The sequence below is a fragment of the Polypterus senegalus genome, chromosome 8 (genome assembly GCF_016835505.1).
Source record: "Polypterus senegalus isolate Bchr_013 chromosome 8, ASM1683550v1, whole genome shotgun sequence".
Classification (NCBI taxonomy): domain Eukaryota; kingdom Metazoa; phylum Chordata; class Cladistia; order Polypteriformes; family Polypteridae; genus Polypterus; species Polypterus senegalus.
In genome coordinates, this window is record NC_053161.1 from 156,201,846 (window position 1) to 156,221,012 (window position 19,167).

A 19,167-nucleotide genomic window follows, 5' to 3' on the forward strand; every position below is an offset into this window, starting at 1 on the left:
GGTGAGAAACGATTTAAGGTGGGCCGAATTTACGAGTTTTCTTGTAGACTCTGGCAATTCTAATGTTAAGCCTACGAATAAAGTCTCAACACTGGGCCACCTTAAAATCCCTGCACCTCTTCATCAGCGCCTTTGTGTAGTAAATGTGTCAGTCAGCACTTGCAGCAAGCAGCCTGCTATCCCACCCCCCACCTACACAGCTGAAGTTGGAGAGAAGATTTTCAGAGCTCAAGTGTATTTATTTGGGCGTGAGGTGACTGGAGATTTTAGGATATATACTATTTGGAATACAACCATTGTATGTGTGCTCCGTGTCTACAACGATCTGGGTAAACGTAGGAGGACAGGAAATGTTGAACACATAACTAAGACATAAACATTTCTCATGTTAAAATAATAATTGACAGCATGCTGAAGTGATGTGCATAATGTGTCAAGAGTGAAGTCTAGATATCAAATAAACACTTTTACAAAAATGTATAACAAAACAAGTATGCTTTTATTCAAGAATATAACTAAAGAAAAAGAAATTGGGTTATGGTAGGAAGTAGTAGCCAAGTGTGCTTGGCTGCTGCAGAAGTAATAAGGGCTTTCTTATAATCAAAAACATGCGGGTTCGATCCCGGTTCCTCCTCGCATTTATCATTTTGATTAATGAGCTGCTATTATTATTATTACAATTATATAATAAAAACATCGTTGATTTGAGTCTGTAACATCCGGTGTAAATATATAGTACAGGTACTTGTAAAAGTGTTCCTCGCATTTCCTCAGCTCCGTGGGGGGATGGATAGCAAGCTGGCTACTGCCGGTGCTGATCGACACATTTGCAAAACAAAGACGGTGATGAGGCCGTGCGAGAGAATTTAAGGTGGCCCAGCATTACGAGGTTTTTCGTAGGTTTCAGGGGTTCTAGTGTTAAAAAGCAAGAAAAATCTTACTTGATTACTTATCCGAGGCTTGTACAATAAAGAGGGTCATCCCTGCATGCCAGCGCACCTAGCTGTTTTGTTGAAACAGCTGTTTCACCTATGCCAATAGCTCGAATGTGTCAGGCTTAAGGGGACTTTTATTTTGACATATTTCGTAGCACTCCTGGCCGGAAATTCTGCTTTTCTGTTGTAATTTTTCCGACTTTACACGCTGACTGCAGTCGTTTGTTTGGTAAGTTCAAGAAAAGGCACGCACTTCCAGAACACTTGAAGGTAAGATCAATGATAGTGATATACCAGAATTCCGTTTGGAGTACATTTGGCCGAGCGGTATGTGCATGTTCCATTGATTCGAGTTCTTGCTCCCTTTACGTTCGCGTTACTTTGGGCGGAGGTGGGAGAGGGGGTTTTGCTGCACACGATCCAGGCAAAGGACAAAGATGATTTAGTAGAAACCTTGTGTGGTTTTTGTAGTCTGAACGTTTACGCGAAAGCTATCCGGTAGCAGGTAAAAGTTAGTCCTCGTTGCCCCTTGCTGTACTGGTGCTATGCACGAGAGTGGACGGCGTATGTCTTCAGGGTCACGTACGCGTATCACCCCTGCACGATTTCCGTGTTCAGTTGCATGATTAATGTGTGTGGGCTTTTTTTTTTTTTTTTTTAGTCCTAACTTTATTTTTCTGTCGACGAGGTACTTAGATTCTTCATTAAAACAGTTTTGATTACTGGTTTCTCAGTTTAAATCGTAGTTAGTACCAGTAATGCAGAATTCAGCACCCAATCAGCTTGATAGATGAAGCTGTTTCGGAGTCTGGTGAATCGATGCTATTGTTTTATCTATCTCAGGGGTTCTCAACGTCGGACCTGGTGACCCCCTGACGCTGCAGGTTTTTGTTCCAACCAGCTTCTGTTTTTAATTGAACTCCTGGGCTAATTAAGTGAACTGATATTTCCCAAGTTCTGTGTTTAAGGAACAATATATTAACTAGAAAAGTAAGTTTGCTTGAAAAAAAAAATTAAAATGTACCAAGCAGTTATTTAGGAATAATGTATTTTTTCTTTTTAACAATATTTTCATCTTGATTTTCATTCTACTTTTCATGGTGTTTGTTTAATTAATCCATTATTTACTAATTAGTGGGTCTGACTCTAAAGTAGTTGCAGCCTTTGATTATTCAGTGCTGTTTGCCAGCGTGTCTGATCTGCTCGTTTTTAAGCTGTCATTATTAGGATACAATGAAGGTGAAAAACTGTACAGAGAAAGGGCAAAGTATAATGAAGTCAACAAAAGAGAGTTAAGCATTTAAATCTTTAGCAAAAGCAGAAATATTTCTAAATGTCATATAAATGTAAAAATCATGCTGCTATACTTTTCTGAATGTCGAATAAAAGAAAAAAACATTTAATGAAATGAGATCAGTGCTATCAGGTGTTGTCACTGATTAGGAATTTGGTTGGAACAAAAACCTGCAGCCACAGGGGGTCCCCAGGACCGACGTTGAGAACCCCTGGTCTATCTGAAGGAAACAATTTTTAAATGTTCATTACACGGATGAACGACGTCACTGATGATTTTCTTGGCTTTCCTTGAACAGCACCTAACGCGTCTACAGGTGCATCTGAATAAATTTAAAATATCATCAAAGTTCATTTATTTCAGTAATTGGATTCAAAAAGTGACACTCGTATATAGATTCATTACTCACAGAGTGATGTAGTTCAAGCGTTCATTGCCTTTCATTTTGCTGATTATTGCTTATAGCTAATGAAAACCCAAAATTCAGTATCTAAGGAGATTAGAATATTGTAGACTCCTGGTGTCCCATTCCACTCCGCTAATTAACCCAAAACAACAGCAAAGGTGTCCTGAGCCTTGAAATGGTCTTTCAGTCTGACTCGGTAGGCCACAAAAGGTCATTGCTAAAGAAGCCAGCTGTTCACAACTCAAAACTCATCAGTTCAGGAAGGCTTTTAGCTCTTCTTGACTTTATTACCCTTCTCTCTCAAGATGCTCATGTAACCTGTATGTGTGTGTGTGTGCTAGGCCATCAATTATGTTGTCCGTGAGGCATTTTTTTTCTCTGAATTCACTGTCGTAATCTTCTTTATTTGGTTTGTACAATGCTATATACTGTATACCCTGCCATTCTTTCTTATATTCTTTAAGAGCCTTGAGCATGGGATAGGCGCTATATAAATAAAATGTAGTATTATTATTCACAGAGTGTTGTATCCAAGCATATTTAAAAAGGGTGGTCAGAGTAACAGAGTACCAATCATTTAAACAAACCTTATTTGGATAAGGTCATCTGATTTAGTTTAGTCCAAAACCACACTAAAGTTGGAACTGGGGCTGTATATAAACAACAATGGTCAGTGTCTGGGGGTTGAACCTATTAAATGGTGATGCAATTTTTATAAAAAAAAAAAGAGAGAGAGAGAAAACTAATAGACTGTGCATAAGAAATATAAAGTGGTTGTTATGGAGTCAAATGCAATATAATAGAGTAAATACTACTAGTGTTAATGAAAGAGACATTTCTGGTATAGTAAAAGCTGTATTTTAACTCGATTGTGACTTTGCGTTTTAAACTGCAGACTTGGACAATTCTAGAAGACACTCTGTTTCTGGAGGCTGAAGTGGGACTTTTAGAATAAAACGTCTTAATTTTGGGATTGTTAAAAATTGCTATTCACTATGATGCCAGTTTGGCCTGGAATGACTGTTTTGTATGTAACAAATGTTGGGGGTGTGTGTGTGTTTTTAATGAGCATTGTGACATTTGATGACCTCTTTGTTCTGTTTTCAGGTGAATCTGTTTGTTGTTTTGCTTATGAATGTGTGCAACAAAAGAGATTAGAAATGTTCTCCCAGTTTTTCAAGAAAATAATAAAACAAAGGCACTACCCAACTACAGTATTGCTTCAAACACAATGTGATGGTTTAATATCAAAACTGGCTAAGATTATTTCCACACAAAAAAACAATTGAGGTGAATAGTTTCCTTTATGTCACGCCTTGTCAAAAATCAGACAACCAAGACACCCGGGAACTTTAACGTTCACCACTTTGAATGGTGTTTGCCTTAGAAGGCTGATGCTTCCCCTATGTGTGTGAACATGGCATTAAACAATGCACCTATATTTTTTTGCCTTTTCTGTAAGCTCTGTAGTTTTGACAAAATAGTTTATCTTTATATAAGAACTGACTTTACTCTACCATGTTCATGGTTTTATTTACTAATGTTTATACAAGAAAACATGAAATTTGCCTTCCCAATCACTCGAAATAACAAGACAGAATTTAAATTAAAGGAAAAGACAGAGATAAGACAGTTTAAAACTATTTGCATAATTTGAAAACCAGACTGGATCACACTGTGATAATGGACAACATGACGCCAATGACTTCTAGCAGTTAGTGCGTATTTGCCTAAAAATGGTAACATGATTAATATGAAACCTTTATACAGAATATAAGAATTGTTTTATTATCTCTGATAATCCTCATTAAAAAGGCATTGTGCCAATAGTCATACCAAATACACCTCCGAAGTCGTCATCCAGTTGAAGCTAAGCATTTTTTAGACTGCCCAGTACTTGGGTTGCTGCTGGTAGAGGTGTTGGTGAGGCCAGCTGCGGACACTTACCCTGTGGTCTGAATGTGGATCCCAATGCCCCAGTGCAGAGATGGGGGGACACTTTGCTGAAAAATGTCGCCGTCTTTTGGATGTTACATAAAAACTGAGGTCCAGACTTTCTGCGGTCATGACAGATCCTTGGCCATTCTTGGTACAGAGCATGGTGTTTACTGACGTCCAGGCTAAATTGCCCTCCATTTCCTAGTCTGTTTATCCCCCTAATCATCACCTTAATTTCTAATTGGCTGTCTCACCACTTCACCACCTAACTCAGTGTTTCCCAAACTCGGTCCTGGGGGACCCCCTGTGGCTGCAGGTTTTTGTTCCAACCCGCTTCTGTTTTTAATTGAGTTCCTGAGCTAATTAAGTGAGCTGTTATTTCCCAGGTTCTGTGTTTAGGGAACAATTATAGAATTTAGAAAACTAAGTTTGATAAAAAAAATAAAGTGTACCAAGCAGTTATATGGGAGTAATGTACTTGTTATCTTTTTAACAGTATTTTCGTCTTGATTTTCATTCTACTTTTCAAAGTGTTCTAATTATTTAATTAATCCATTATTTACTAATTAGTGAGTCTGACTCTAAAGTAGTTGCAGCCTTTGATTATTCAGTGTGATGTTTGCTTGGGTGTCTGCTCTGCTCGTTTTAAATTGTCATTATTAAGGTACAACGAAGGGGGAAAAACTGCACAGAGAGAGGGCAAAGTATAATGAAATCAACAAAAGTGAGTTAAGCATTTAAATTAAACAGCAATAGTAGAAATATTTCTAAATGTCTTATAAATGTAAAAATCATGCTGCTGTGCTTTTCTGAATGTCGAATAAAAGAAAAAAAAAAAAACAGCTAATTAAGTGAGATCAGTGCTGTCAGGTGTTGTCACTGATAAAGAATCTGGTTTGAACAAAAACCTGCAGCCACAAGTGGGTCCCCAGGACCGAGGTTGGGAAACACTGACCTAACTGCAATTGTGTGGTGAGTGTACTGGCACATAATGTCTGCCATCCCATCATCAAAGCTGAAAGGCTACACGTTAGTGGAGGTTGGAGTGGCTCCCAACTCATTACGAAGAAGTGCTTTGAGTATTAAGAAAAGCACTATATAGATGTAAAGAATTATTATTATGGCCCTGGGAAGAATGGAATTTGTAGAACAGTTTTTGTGTGGTTTTTTTAAGCAACTATCCTCCCTTATTTACTTAAGATTTGCATATAATGAGTATCTATCATCAGTTGAGAGGATTTCCATTTTTGTTAACATTGCCCTCTGGCACACACTTACCTAATCACTGACGTCAGCCCCTATGACCTCGGCTGCAACTTTGGTAATCTGCTAAGGGATTCTTTAAACTTTGCTTTGTCAGCCTACTAAACCAGACAATGAAGCTGAAAGTGATGACAGTTTGCATCACACTGCAATAAAAGGACAAGAAGAAGTCCTTGTCCGCTTTGAATGCTATACGTATTGTGAATTTCCCCTTGGGATTAATAAAGTATCTATCTATCTATCTATCTATCTATCTATCTATCTATCTATCTATCTATCTATCAGGAGGAGAAGTAAGGGCTGATTACATTTAGATTATTAAGTTTTTTGTATTTGCATTCCAATTAACATTACATCTTGCCTGAAGAAGGGACCTGAGTTGCCTCAACAACACAACATTTATTTATATAGCACATTTTCATACAAAAAAGTAGCTCAAAGTGCTTTACATAATGAAGAAAAATTAAAGACAAAATAAGAAATTAAAATAAGACAACATTAGTTAGCATAGAAAAAGAGTAAGGTCCGATGGCCAGGAAGGACAGAAAAAACAAACAAACAAACAAAAAAAAACTCCAGACGGCTGGAGAAGAAAAAAAAATCTGCAGGGGTTCGAGGCCACGAGACCACCCAGTCCCCTCTGGGCATTTTACCTAACATAAATGAAATAGGCCTCAAAAGCTATTATATTGTTATCTTTTTAGTTAGCCAATAAAAGGGGTTATTTTGCTTGACTTTTTCACTACATTCCAATTAAGATTACAGTAATCCCTCCTCGATCGCGGGGGTTGCGTTCCAGAACCCCCCGCGATAGATGAAAATCCGTGAAGTAGAAACCATATGTTTGTATAGTTATTTTTATATATTTTAAGCCCTTATAAACTCTCCCACACTGTTAACATTATTAGAGCCTTTTAGACATGAAATAACACCCTTTAGTCAAAAGTTTAAACTGTGCTCCATGACAAGACAGAGATGACAGTTCTTTCTCACAATTAAAAGAATGCAAATATATCTTTTCTTCAAAGGAGAAGAGAATTTAAGAGAGAGCGCGAGCGCTCGCAAAGAAAAGCAAACAATCAAAAAATCAATACGTGTTCCTTTAAGTTTGCTGAAGCACCGCAATAAAGCGGCATTTTTCAGAGGAGCGTCAGTATCTTCTAAGCAAACAGCCTTTGTGCAAACAGCCCCTCTGCTCAAATCTCCTCCGTCAGGCGCAGAGAACGTCAGAGAGAGAGAGCGAGATTAAAGCAAACAATCAAAAAATCAATACGTGTGCTTTTAAATATGCCGAGCACCGCAATAAAGCCTCATTTTTCAGAGGAGCGTCAGTATCTTTTAAGCAAACCGCCTCTGTGCAAACAGCACCTCTGCTCACACCCCCTCCGTCAGGGGCAGAGAATGTCAGAGAGGGTGAGAGAGAGGCAGAGAGAAGCAAACAATCAAGCAGTCAAAAGAATAATCAAGCATAATCTTATAGCATTGAGGAGTTTTAGTTAATACGTAATACATGCTCTGATTGGGTAGCTTCTAAGCCATCTGCCAATAGCGTCCCTTGTATGAAATCAACTGGGCAAACAAACTGAGGAAGCGTGTACCATAAATTAAAAGACCCATTGTCCGCAGAAATCCGCGAACCAGCGAAAAATCCGTGATATATATTTAGATATGCTTACATTTACAATCCGCGATAGAGTGAAACCGCGAAAGTCGAAGAGCGATATAGCGAGGGATTACTGTATTATCTAGGGTAGTTCTTGAGCATTTGTGTTCAGTTACCATTTTTTACCTCCCTTCGAAGAGCAATGATGGATGAACTTGCAGATTTCAGCCTCTTGAAGTCAAATATCATTTATTCCATATTTTTAACATTCAGAGTAAGATGGTTCTTTTTACACCAGTTTACCAAGCAGTCCACTTGTTTTAAAAGTATCTTTCATCTTCCGCAGATATGCCTCAGCATGGTATTTATTAGCATACCCGATAATGTAACAGTGGTCATTGTGTCTCGGGTCACTTCTGTACAGTGTAAATAGTAAAGTTGATAAGACAGCTTTGAATGAATGTAAATATTTTGAAAATTTTTTTGAATATTTTGAAAAAGGTGTCTTGTAATTTGACTGTCTGTCTGTGAATGATTCAAATAAAAGCCCTGAATCCATAAAGCAGTAAATGGGTTAGCATTCCTTCTGTTTCTCAGTATGTCAGGTTGATTGGTATCGAATGCTGACATACACTACTGATGATAAGTTTTAGAACTCCTCAGTTTTTTCAGATTTTGTGGAAATGCACTCCGTTTAATATCTTAAATGTTTCATGAAATTAAGGCATGGATAAAATTTTAACAATGGCAAATAAAAAAAAAAAAAAGTCAAGGAATCATTAATTGAAGAAAATTTTATCCAAAGTTTTGATTCATCACAGTAATAATAATAATAATAATGCATTTTATTTATGTGGCACTTTACATTAGCAGTGAATCTCAACGTGCTACATAAAAAGTTTAAAGAAAGGCAAGGCAAGATAAAAACAGATAAAACAACAATAATTATAGCATTCTTGTTGATAGGCTTTCCTAAATAGAAAAGTCTTTAACTGTCTTGTAAAACAGCCCACAATCTGCTGTGTTCTTATGTTCTCTGGTAGGGCATTCCAGAGCCGTGGAGCAGCGACTGCAAAGGCTCAGTCACCCATTTGTATGAAGTTTTGGTCACGGGGTGGGGGTGAAGGCGGTAGGTATTTGCAAAATGGAGGTTTCTTGCAGTGGTTTGTAGTATTAGGAGTTCCTTCAGATGATATGGAGCATTTCCATGGATACACTGGTGAGTAAACCGAGAGAGTTTGTATTTGATACGGAGGTGAATAGGGAGCCAATGAAGTGACTGAAGGATTGGTGAAATGTGTTCATATTTCCACACCCTCATCAGGATCCTTGCAGCACTATTTTGAATTTGTAGGAGCTTTTGAAGGCTCTTGCTGGGGATCCCGATGAGGAGTTCTTTACAATAATCCAGCCTGGATGAAACAAAGGCGTGAACCATCTTTTCAGCATCACAGAGGGAAAGGTAGGGATGGAGTTTGGCTATGTTTCAGAGATGAAGGAAGGCAATTTTACAACAGTGATGGACATGTGTATCAAATGGTAGATCGGAGTCTAACTTGATACCTAGATTTGTAACAGAAGGGTAGAGGGTGATGATACGGTCAGAAATGGAAATACAATTTACAGAGGAAAGCAGTTGATGGGGGGGCGGGGGTACCAATTAAAAGTAGCCACCTTTTGCTGATATAACAGCCAAACACACACGTGGCATTCTTTCTATAAATGATTTTCCCAACACTGTTGCAGTATTTCCCACAAATGTGTTGCACGTGTAGGTTGCTTTCCTTTCACCCTTCAGTTCAGTTCATCCCAAACTAACGTGGTAGGTTTTATGCCTAGATATTGTTCTGGCCATTCCATGTTTTGAAGTGTACCTTCTTGTTCTTTTCTTTTAACTTAATTCTGACATAGCCTGGAGTTATTTTTTGGGGTCATAGTCTTGCAGTAGGATGAACCCCTGACCTAGTAGACACAGACCAGAAGGTACAAGGTGGTGCTGCAAAATGCTACAGTAACCCTTTTGATTCACTCTCTGCAAGTCACCAACTCTGCCCCCAACAAAAGAACCCCAGACCATCACATTTCCTCCTCCATGTTTGACAGTTGGTGTCGCACACTGAGGAACCATCCTGTCACACTTGATGGTGTACATACACCCTGTGTGATGAGCAGAAGGCATCGGTCCATAAGACTTCCAGTCTGCAGTAGTCCACAGCCGGTATTTCAGGGTTCAATTTTGTCCTTTAAAGAATGGCTTTCTTACTGCCACTCACCCTGTTTAACCTGCAGCACAGAGTTTCCTCTTCACAATAGAAACAGAGATTTGCTTTCTTCGACCGCTGTTAAGCTGTGCTGTGAGGCTCCTACCGCGCAAGCTTGTGACCCTCAGAAACTTGTCTTGTGATTGGGTTGTGACTGCCAGATCTCGTCTTAACAGTGTTTCTCTCAGTTTCCAATTGCCTTTGGATTATGTAGGACACCACTGGACTCGCTGACACTTATTTATTTATTTTTTCCAATTTCTCTAAAGGGAAGGCCTACACTTCTAAGGATAATAATGCTCTTTCTCATTTAATTTGTTAATTGCCATTATCACTGGAATATTGTCCATGTAGTACTTTAGAGAGTCTGTCCCAACTCTGCTTTAAGACATGCAGAGCTTTTTTAAGTAATCGACAGAAGCTGGGACACTTGTTTTCTTCAGCTTGCAAGGCTTCATTTACTTGAATTGCTGCAGAACATTTTTTAGGTTGTAACCTATTAGACGTTCCTTGAAGAAGGCCCATTTTGTAATATTCTGATTTTTTTTTTTTTTTCAGTTTTTGCTAACCTAAACTTTAAATTTAAACCTCTGGCAGTTTACTATGTATCTTTTCGGTCATTCGTTGCATTTCGACTAATTAAATTTGAAGACAAACTGGAAAACTGAGGTGATTTAAAACATTTGACTAACCTGTATGAGCCAGGCTTACTGGAAAAAGTGTGGATAACCAGAGGTCTACACTTCTGTTGACCTTGAAGATTTCTATACAGAGGCACATTGCATGGAAAATGCAGCAAGTCAAAATCTGTCTTGCATTATGGTGGTAGCTATTCCAATCTTTTTATGTTTCTCCTTTTTTCACTGGTCAAAGGACTGATTCTAGTTGTTATAATACAGTGGGTTGAAAGTATTGAGACCCCTTCTCTTTCTTCACACTTTGTGTCGTGTTTAAAGTGGTAGATTTGCCATCCCCCAATCAATCAGCTCTTGATAGCCCATTAAGACAAAATGAAAATGTGTTTTCAGAAAGCTTGGAAAGTTAATAAAAATCAAAATGACAAATCTATAAAGTCTACAGGTATATTGGAGAACCTACATTCACCAACTAGCAGTCTGGCTCTGTCTTTAGACTCCTGAGCTTGTGCACCAGCATTCATTGAAAAGTTTGGCTAGTTGGAGTAAGATTTGTTCCAAGTGCCCAATGTTGGCTCCTGCCACTTTTAAGCAATGGGTGAAAGTTGTTTGAATTAGCTGCAAGTCCCCTGCTGGTGGTGTGTATATGTGTGTGTCTCTGATTCTTCTTGCTGTTGATCACTGGCAGCTTACTTAAAAATTAGTGTATTGATCTTTCCTTTTGTGAATTATGCCTACCAAAGGGCTTTATAGTTATTCAGTCCAAGCTCTGAGAATTGAGCTGCAGCTTTAAGCCATGGCCCTGAGCGCAGCTCTTGTATAGTAACATCCTAGTCATTCTTAAAGGACTGCTGAATAACCAACATTTTAAAAAGGCCTGAGGGACAGAGGAGTTGCACAGTGAGCTGTGTCAATAAGGAAACGCTTAGAAGATGAAACAACAAATTTAGAAGGACAGGCAGTTGTCCAGTCTCTCGCAGATCCAGTGTCCTGGCTTTGAATTCTGCACTTGGTGATTTATCTTCAGATTAATTTATTTTATTTATAAAGCACTTTTTAACTGCTTTCCAATGACAAAACAAAAAAGGCATACAATGAACAATAAGTGAAATGAAAAAAACATGCAATATTTCATATAAAATTGGATCAATAACAAGAAAAAAAAGAGAGTAAAATTAGCAAGCCCTCGTCGGTAAAAAAAAATAGATAAAATATATAATGGAAAGATATTAAAAAAAAAAAGCAACCTATCGAGAAAGAAATGCCTTTCTAAAATAATGTTTTCAACTGAGTCTTAAATGCAGTGACAGAACTGGACGCTCTGATATCAAGGGCGAGACAGTTCCAGAGTTTGGGCGCCATAACACAGAGGGCTGTAATCCCCTTTTGTTTTTAATCTAGAGTGTGGAATAACGAGTTAGCACTAATCAAATGATCTGAGAGGTTAACCTGTATGATTAAAAAAAAATCTTCTGTGTGGAGTTTGCATGTTCTCCCCGTGTCTGCGTGTATTTTCATCCCACAAACACGCAGGTTAGGTTCATTGGAGATTCCAGATTGGCCCATTGTGAGTGTGATGTCTTGGGAGCCTTTCCAGGGTTCTTTCCTGCTTTTTGTTTTATGCTTGGTGCTGCCAGAGTAAAGTGCTGCACCCTGATACCTTGATTTGAATTACGTTGTTTTGTAAACATTATCTTAGTTTAGAAAGTGGTGGTGCTGTAATGAGAAATGTAATTACTCAAACTAAACTGAGGGCAGCTACAGGAGTTCATAGAAGAAATTCATTATTACTGTTTTCATGTGCTTATTTAAATATTGTATTATACAACTCAAAATTATATATCGAGCACATCTGTCTCATCTGAAACTCTCCAAAATGTTTCCAGGGCATGATCCAACCTGCGGACGCTGCAACGGAGTCCCAGCCTCACTGGGTCACATGTTCTGGGCCTGCACCAAATTAACATTATTTTGGACCAAAATTTTTAATTACCTCTCAGATAGCCTTGGACTCACAATCCCTCCTAACCCATTAATGGCTGTGTTTGGGGTTCTTCCAGAGGGGCTTAAAGTGGAGAAAGACAAACAAATTGTGATTGCATTTACTACACTTTTGGCACGCAGACTTATTCTGATAAACTGGAAGAACCCAAACTCTCCTCTTTTAAGTCAGTGGGAAACCGATGTGGTATATTATTTGAAATTGGAAAAAATCAAATACTCAGTTAGAGGATCTGTACAGACTTTTTTTTAAAACATGGCAGGATCTAATCAGTAATATTTTAAAATAAGCTCTTAAAGCATAGAGGAAGCAATTATTTCCTTATCTCTTTGTCTTCTGCATTCATCTCTATTGGCTTATCAAATGTATTAATTTAGGTATGTTTACAGGCCTTAAATTTTACTCTGTTTGCCTTGCTCTCTCTCTCAGGGGTGGGGATCGATTTGTTCTTATCTCAATTTTACTTTTTGTAAAAATTGATCGATTTGTATGGATTGCAATAAAATTAATAAAACTTCAAAAAAAATATTGTAAGATAAAGCCTTTTTCAACTTCACATTCTGTAGCTATCAAGGCAATTACGAAAGCAGTGGTTCAAGAAGTGCAGATGTCCACTAAAGATCAAAGTGATTAGCTAGACTGAATTATAAGAAAGGTAGTTTTATTTAAAATGATCCTGTGGTTTGGATGGACCCTGTTCTAGCAATTCTGGGCACAAGGCACACAACCAGTCTTGTACAGGGTACCATCTTGAAGAAATGTAATACTTACTCATTCTCCCAATCATTTTCAAACAGGTATATTCTTACATAGGGTTTAGAGAATAAGGTGGGTGGACTTGGTATTAGCAGTTAATTATAAAATGTGTGATTTAGATGTGCACTTCATACAATACAAGATGTTTTTAAGGGATATGAAGTGTGATGTAATTCACAACGGGACGAGAAGGAAGTTCTTTAGATAAAGGTGACTTTATAGAATATTCAGGAGAAATAACTGACCGCATTATCTGTAGGGCTATCAATACTTAAAAGATATTTTTCAGGCATCATAGCTACGGTAGAAGAGACAACTGAAGGAGGTAAAGTGTGTTATGAATAATAAACCAAAAAATTAATTTAGCAGAAAGGTAAGTAACAAGTAATGTCAATTGATTTATTTTTCCCAGAGGTTTTCGCATGAGAAGACTTCATTAACTTGATAATGTTGACTGTGTGAGTTTATAATAAAAACACAGGCTGAGAGAAAATGGCTAAACTTCATAATGTAACCTAGCAACTTTTAAAAAAGCTTGAAAAATTTGAATTTATTTGCTAATTACTGTTTACTGTATGTAAATGCATCAAATGTCTATTCAGAAATTACTACACCTTTGAGAAAAATTCTTACGATGGAAGATCGCAAAAGTAATTTTGTTTTTAAGAACGTAATCGGGCAGATAGAGCCAGTTGTTCACTTTTTAGGGATCACATACAGATGGATGGAAGCCGGTCTGGCATAGGTGGGTTAATAATCAGACAAAATATTTTTGGATGGGGAGATGATGTTTCATTACTTATCTGGAGTTTTATGGGGGAAGCTACAGAAGTGTTTAGTTATAGAGGCGAGTACAAATAATTTAGCCTAACTTTCAAAAAAGCTTGTCATGCAGAGCATCATAAGAGGCTTTTCTGCCAGTAATAAAAGAGGCTTGAATAGAGGGCATAATGGTCAGATGGGCCAAGAATTAGCTTAACACAGGAAACCACTATTTACAATACAATGTACCTTTCTGAACTGGTTGATAATTAGGGGGGGCGAGAAAGTGAGGTAGCATGAGAATCAGTGTGCAGTTCTCTGAAGTTTTCATAAAGGTCTTGGTACAGTGATGTAACTGAAAGTTGTGTTTTTCAGAAGTCAATAAATTAGATGATTTAGCAGATATCCTAAAATTAGAATTCCCACTGGTGCACCCGAAAGAGTAATTTTGGGCTTCTATATGGAGGATCAAGTCAAATGTCTTGCACATAAAAGCAAAAATGTTCAATACATTTACACAGAGGGTCCTGAAGCTATAAAGTTCATCATATGACAAACTCTTGAAATTCATAGTGAACTAGACAGTGAATGCAGGAATTAAAAAAAAAAAAAAAAAAAGGCTAATACATAGTTAAGTTATGTAGTGCAAACATGGTGTGAAATACAACACTGGTTATATTTAAACTGATTAGCAATCTTGTGAGGCTATTTGTAGAATAATGTGTTAAGTGTTGTTTTCCATTTTGTAAGATGTATATAAAAGCACTCGAGTAAGAATTGTTGGTCTGATTCAAGGGCAGCAGGCAATAAGATGTGAGAAAAGACTGAAGGACTTAGCTCAGATGTGTTCAGGTCCTTGTGGTTCAGTTTTTCAATATATTGTACTTTTTTTTTTTTTGTTTACAGATAAAAATGGCTAATGTATGCCATGGAGAAAATAAGTCTAGTTATCCAAGTTCTCTGAAAAGGAGATCTACATTTGAAAAGGTGAGCTCTGAAGAGATGAACACCATGGATGAAATAAGTCTGAACATTAAGAAAGAGGTCTGTGATTGGGAATCTGTGCCCCTTCAGCAGGGAGGTCCTAACATAAATGAGCATAATGACTGGGAGCTAAGAAACATTAAAGAAGAGCCAACATTTGACATTATTGACAGAGAAAAAACTATAACTGCAAACAGTGTTAAAGAAGAAGATATTAAATCCGAGTCTGTGTCTCAGCATGTGTTTCCAGATAAAGAGGCGACTGGATTAGGCTTCACACCAAGTAGTCCCCCTGCACTGCAAAATGATGAGACTGCGTCATATTCAAGCTCTCCTGAGAAAGGTATGGGCAGTACACAACGTTAATGTAAAGTTTGGGGCTGATGTGAATGAACTTGGGGGGCACTGTCATTCTTTTTAATTGAAATGTAACACTTAGTGGCACAATTGCAAAATTGTTAATTCAGTTCAAGATAAAATTACTTAAGTGATGTGCACAGGGACCCACAGGGATAGGCACTGCAATATTTAGTTTGCAAAATGGGGCTGAAGTCTGGGATCTTGCATTGTCACATTTATCATTAAAGAAGTTCATAGAACCTGCAGATAGCAATTCTTCTTTGTTAGATTAGCAACTGATTAGCAGCTCATAAAGAGAGCTTTTAAAAAATTTTGTCAACACTCTCTGTCCGTACAGTTTGGAAGACCTGCAGCTTTGTTGTTCTCCACCTATGTTCCAGTTTTTAACACTCTGGTAGTGTGAGTGTTTTGGTTAAACCAGGATTAGTTTCTCTGTGCTTTGGCTGCCCTTTAAACAAAATTTATTCTATCTAGATATGCATTGTTTTCTACATATTCTTGCACTGTTCAAAATATTTAATGAGAAGTAAAACAAAATTACAAGTATGATTGGCTAATTAAACAGATTGCAATTTGCAAGCTCTCAAGGCAGCTCGAGCCCCTTCTTCAGGCAAGTTGTAGTATAGAAACTGGAGTTTTTTTTATATATATATATATATATATATATATATATATATATATATATATATATATATATATATATATATATATATATATATATATATATATAATCTCTATCCATCCATCCGTTTTCTAACCCGCTGAATCCGAATACAGGGTCATGGGGGTCTGCTGGAGCCAATCCCAGCCAACATAGGGCACAAGGCAGGAACCAATCCTGGGCAGGGTGCCAACCCACCACAGGACACACACAAACACACCCACACACCAAGCACACACTAGGGCCAATTTAGAATCGCCAATCCACCTAACCTGCATGTCTTTGGATTGTGGGAGGAAACCGAGCACCGGAGGAAACCCACGAGACACGGGAGAACATGCAAACTCCACGCAGGCAGGACCCGAAGCGAACCGGTCTCCTAACTGCGAGGCAGCAGCGCTACCACTGCGCCACCGTGCCGCCCTATATATATATATATATATATATATATATATATATATATATATATATACATATATATATATATATATATAGAATTGTGGACTGGGACCCGGACACAGGCAGACGGACAACATAGTTCACCCAACACACGTAATTTATTTACTATGCGTGAACCCCAGTGCCTTTTGCACCGATTCCCCAAAGTCCAGGCCTCTCAGTCACTGTGCCCCTCTCTCTCTTGGCCGCCTCCCTTCCTCTCTCCAGCTCTATCCTTTTCCACTCGACATCCACTCCTGACTGGAGGGAGGCGGCCCCTTTAATGGGAACCCGGATGGGCTCCAGCTGCTTCCCAGCAATCCGTCCTAGCCACACCCCAGTGTGGCGGAAGTGCCGGCTGCGCACTCGGAAGCCCTTTGGGTGTCCACTGTCTTCTTCCCCCAGCACTTCCTGGTGTGGCGGAAGTGCTGGACTCCAGACTTCTACAGGCACCTGGGCGCGGCCTGGCGGTGGCCACAGGCCCCTACAGGGTTGGGCATCCAAGCCCTCTACCCATGGCCCCCAATACAACCAGGGCGATCGCCCCCTTGTGGTCTGGAGGAGGCACAAGCCGCCCTCTGGTCCTCCTGGGCGTCCCGGCCGGGGACCACACGGGATATTCCGGCACCGGGGCGCTGCCTGGCGGTGGCCATGGGTCCCTACAGGACTGGGCTTCCAAGCCCTGTACCTTAGGCCCCCAACATAACCAGGATGGACGCCCCCTCGCGGTCTGGAGGAGGCACAAGCCCTCCTCTGGTCCTCCTGGGCGTCCCGGCCGGGTATATATATATATATATAAAACACACAATAGGAAAGAAATAGCATTTGAAAGCCTTTTAAGTTGATCACCTTCAATGTCAAAAATGAACAAATAGCAGGAGAGGAGAACAATGTATAGTCAAGATCTTGTGATAACAGTCCAACAAAGTCTTTTGAGATTTTTGAGTTTTCTTTACAATGTGGATGCATCCTGGCATACAGACAACCACCAAACCTTCAACTGTGAATAGTGCTATATAAATGTAAAAAAATATTGTATAATAAAAACATACATTTGATTTGAGACTGTACTTGTAAAAGTGCTAAAAAGACAAATTATTTATCAGTGCTGTTATAATTACCCTAAGATTACACCAGCTTGATTATATACATTATATAATACTAACAGTGTCAGATGGGGAGTGTGAATGTGTTTAGAGTGCGGTTTTGCTTCTAGTTTTATACTACTATGACACTTGTGTCCCCAAAAACAAAAAAAACAAAAAAAATTCCCTCTTATGCTACCAGTGAAAAAGATTCCACCATTATGAGTACGCAAAAGACTGGGAATAACTGTGGGTGTGAGTGGTGTTTAGAGACACTGGAACTGGGAATGACATTGAATTCTTTGATGTGAAGGGATTAAAAACAGACACACAAGCACGGGTGAATCATTTCTCCTTGGTATCTTGTTGAGCAAACAGACACTGCACTGTCACGCAAGAGGAGGTACCCCCCTTCGAAGGCTTTGGCTCTGCTGCAAGAAATGAATGGTTACGACTCAGACGGTGGCGAAGAAGCTATATTTGTTATTGAAGAAGACGGTGACGACGAGACAGACGCAGAGGTGCACTCAGATGAGGACGAGGGTACCACATCCGAGAAAAAGAGCAGAAGACCTTGCCGCAAGAAACGTCTGGTTACACGAAAGAACAAGGCGGCTGCACGAGGCATAAAGGCGAAAGATGGCACTGTTTGGATACAGCAAGAAGTTGGATGTCTTCCTGCTGGTGAATCTACCACACACATGTCCTTCAATGGGACAGCAGGGCCTACAGAGCATGCCAAGGTATCATGCAAAGTTCTTTTTGTGATTGTTTTTGGATGTTCTTTTATATAAAAACCATTTTGAATGATGTTTAGCTTTGTTTATTTACATTTATTTATTTACTTATCCTCTTACAGTGTAAAGTCACCAGTAGACTGCAGAGTTTCCTATGTTTGATAGACGTAAACATGCTGTTGACCATCAGAGACTGCACAGTCCATGAAGGCCGCCGAACAGACCCCAGCTGGAGCCTGTCTCTCTACGAGCTGATGGCCTTTATATCTATTCTTTTTACAAGAGCAGCCACAACCACGTTTGGTGCTGTAGTTGATGCCTGGTCTGAACTATTTGTTATACCGGCAATCAAAGATACAATGCCCCGTGACCGCTATCAAACAATTATGGGGCATTTGCGCTTTGATAACAAGGACACCCGTGCAGAACGTGTAAAAAATGACAGATTTGCTGCGATCTCGGACATCTGGCAACGTTTTGTTCAGAACTGTATATCAAGTTACAACCCAGGACAACATATTACTGTAGATGAGCAACTGTTTCCAACCAAGGTCCGTTGTCCTTTCTTGCAATACATCACAAACAAGCCTGACAAATTTGGCATAAGGTTTTGTATTGCTGCAGATCTGGAGACGAAATATATGTGCAATGCTACTCCTTATTTGGGAAAGGACCCCAGTCATCCCACGGGAGAAAGACTCTCTGAGGATGTTGTCATGAACCTTATGGAGCCTTTTCTGGACAAGGGCAGAACTGTAACAACGGGCAACTTTTTCACATCTCTGTCGCTGGCAAATAGACTGCTGCAACGCAACACAACTCTGCTTGGCGCCATAAATAAGGTACACCGGGAACTTCCACCTCCAGCTAAAGACACTTCAGGACTTGAGGAATTCTCTACGCTTGTGTTTAGAACTGACAGTACTTTGCTGACTGTGTATGTGCCCAAGAAGAAGAAGTCTGTCTGCATTCTTAGTACCATGCACCAAAACGTGGAGATTGGGGACGATCGGAAAAAAAACCCAAACACAGTCATAGACTACAACA

At 39.1% G+C, this 19,167-nt stretch overlaps 1 protein-coding gene across 1 annotated transcript in view; it reads left to right on the forward strand.

Moving 5' to 3' along the window:
- Positions 1-596: 596 nt before the first annotated feature.
- LOC120533175 (gastrula zinc finger protein XlCGF26.1-like) overlaps positions 597-19,167 on the forward strand; it is a 59,547-nt gene continuing 40,976 nt past the window's right edge. The window contains exons 1-2 of the mRNA XM_039759907.1: positions 597-1,205; positions 14,762-15,182. Of these exons, the coding sequence (XP_039615841.1) occupies positions 14,768-15,182 (415 nt within the window). The 5' untranslated portion in view covers positions 597-1,205; positions 14,762-14,767. The remainder of the gene's footprint in view (positions 1,206-14,761; positions 15,183-19,167) is intronic.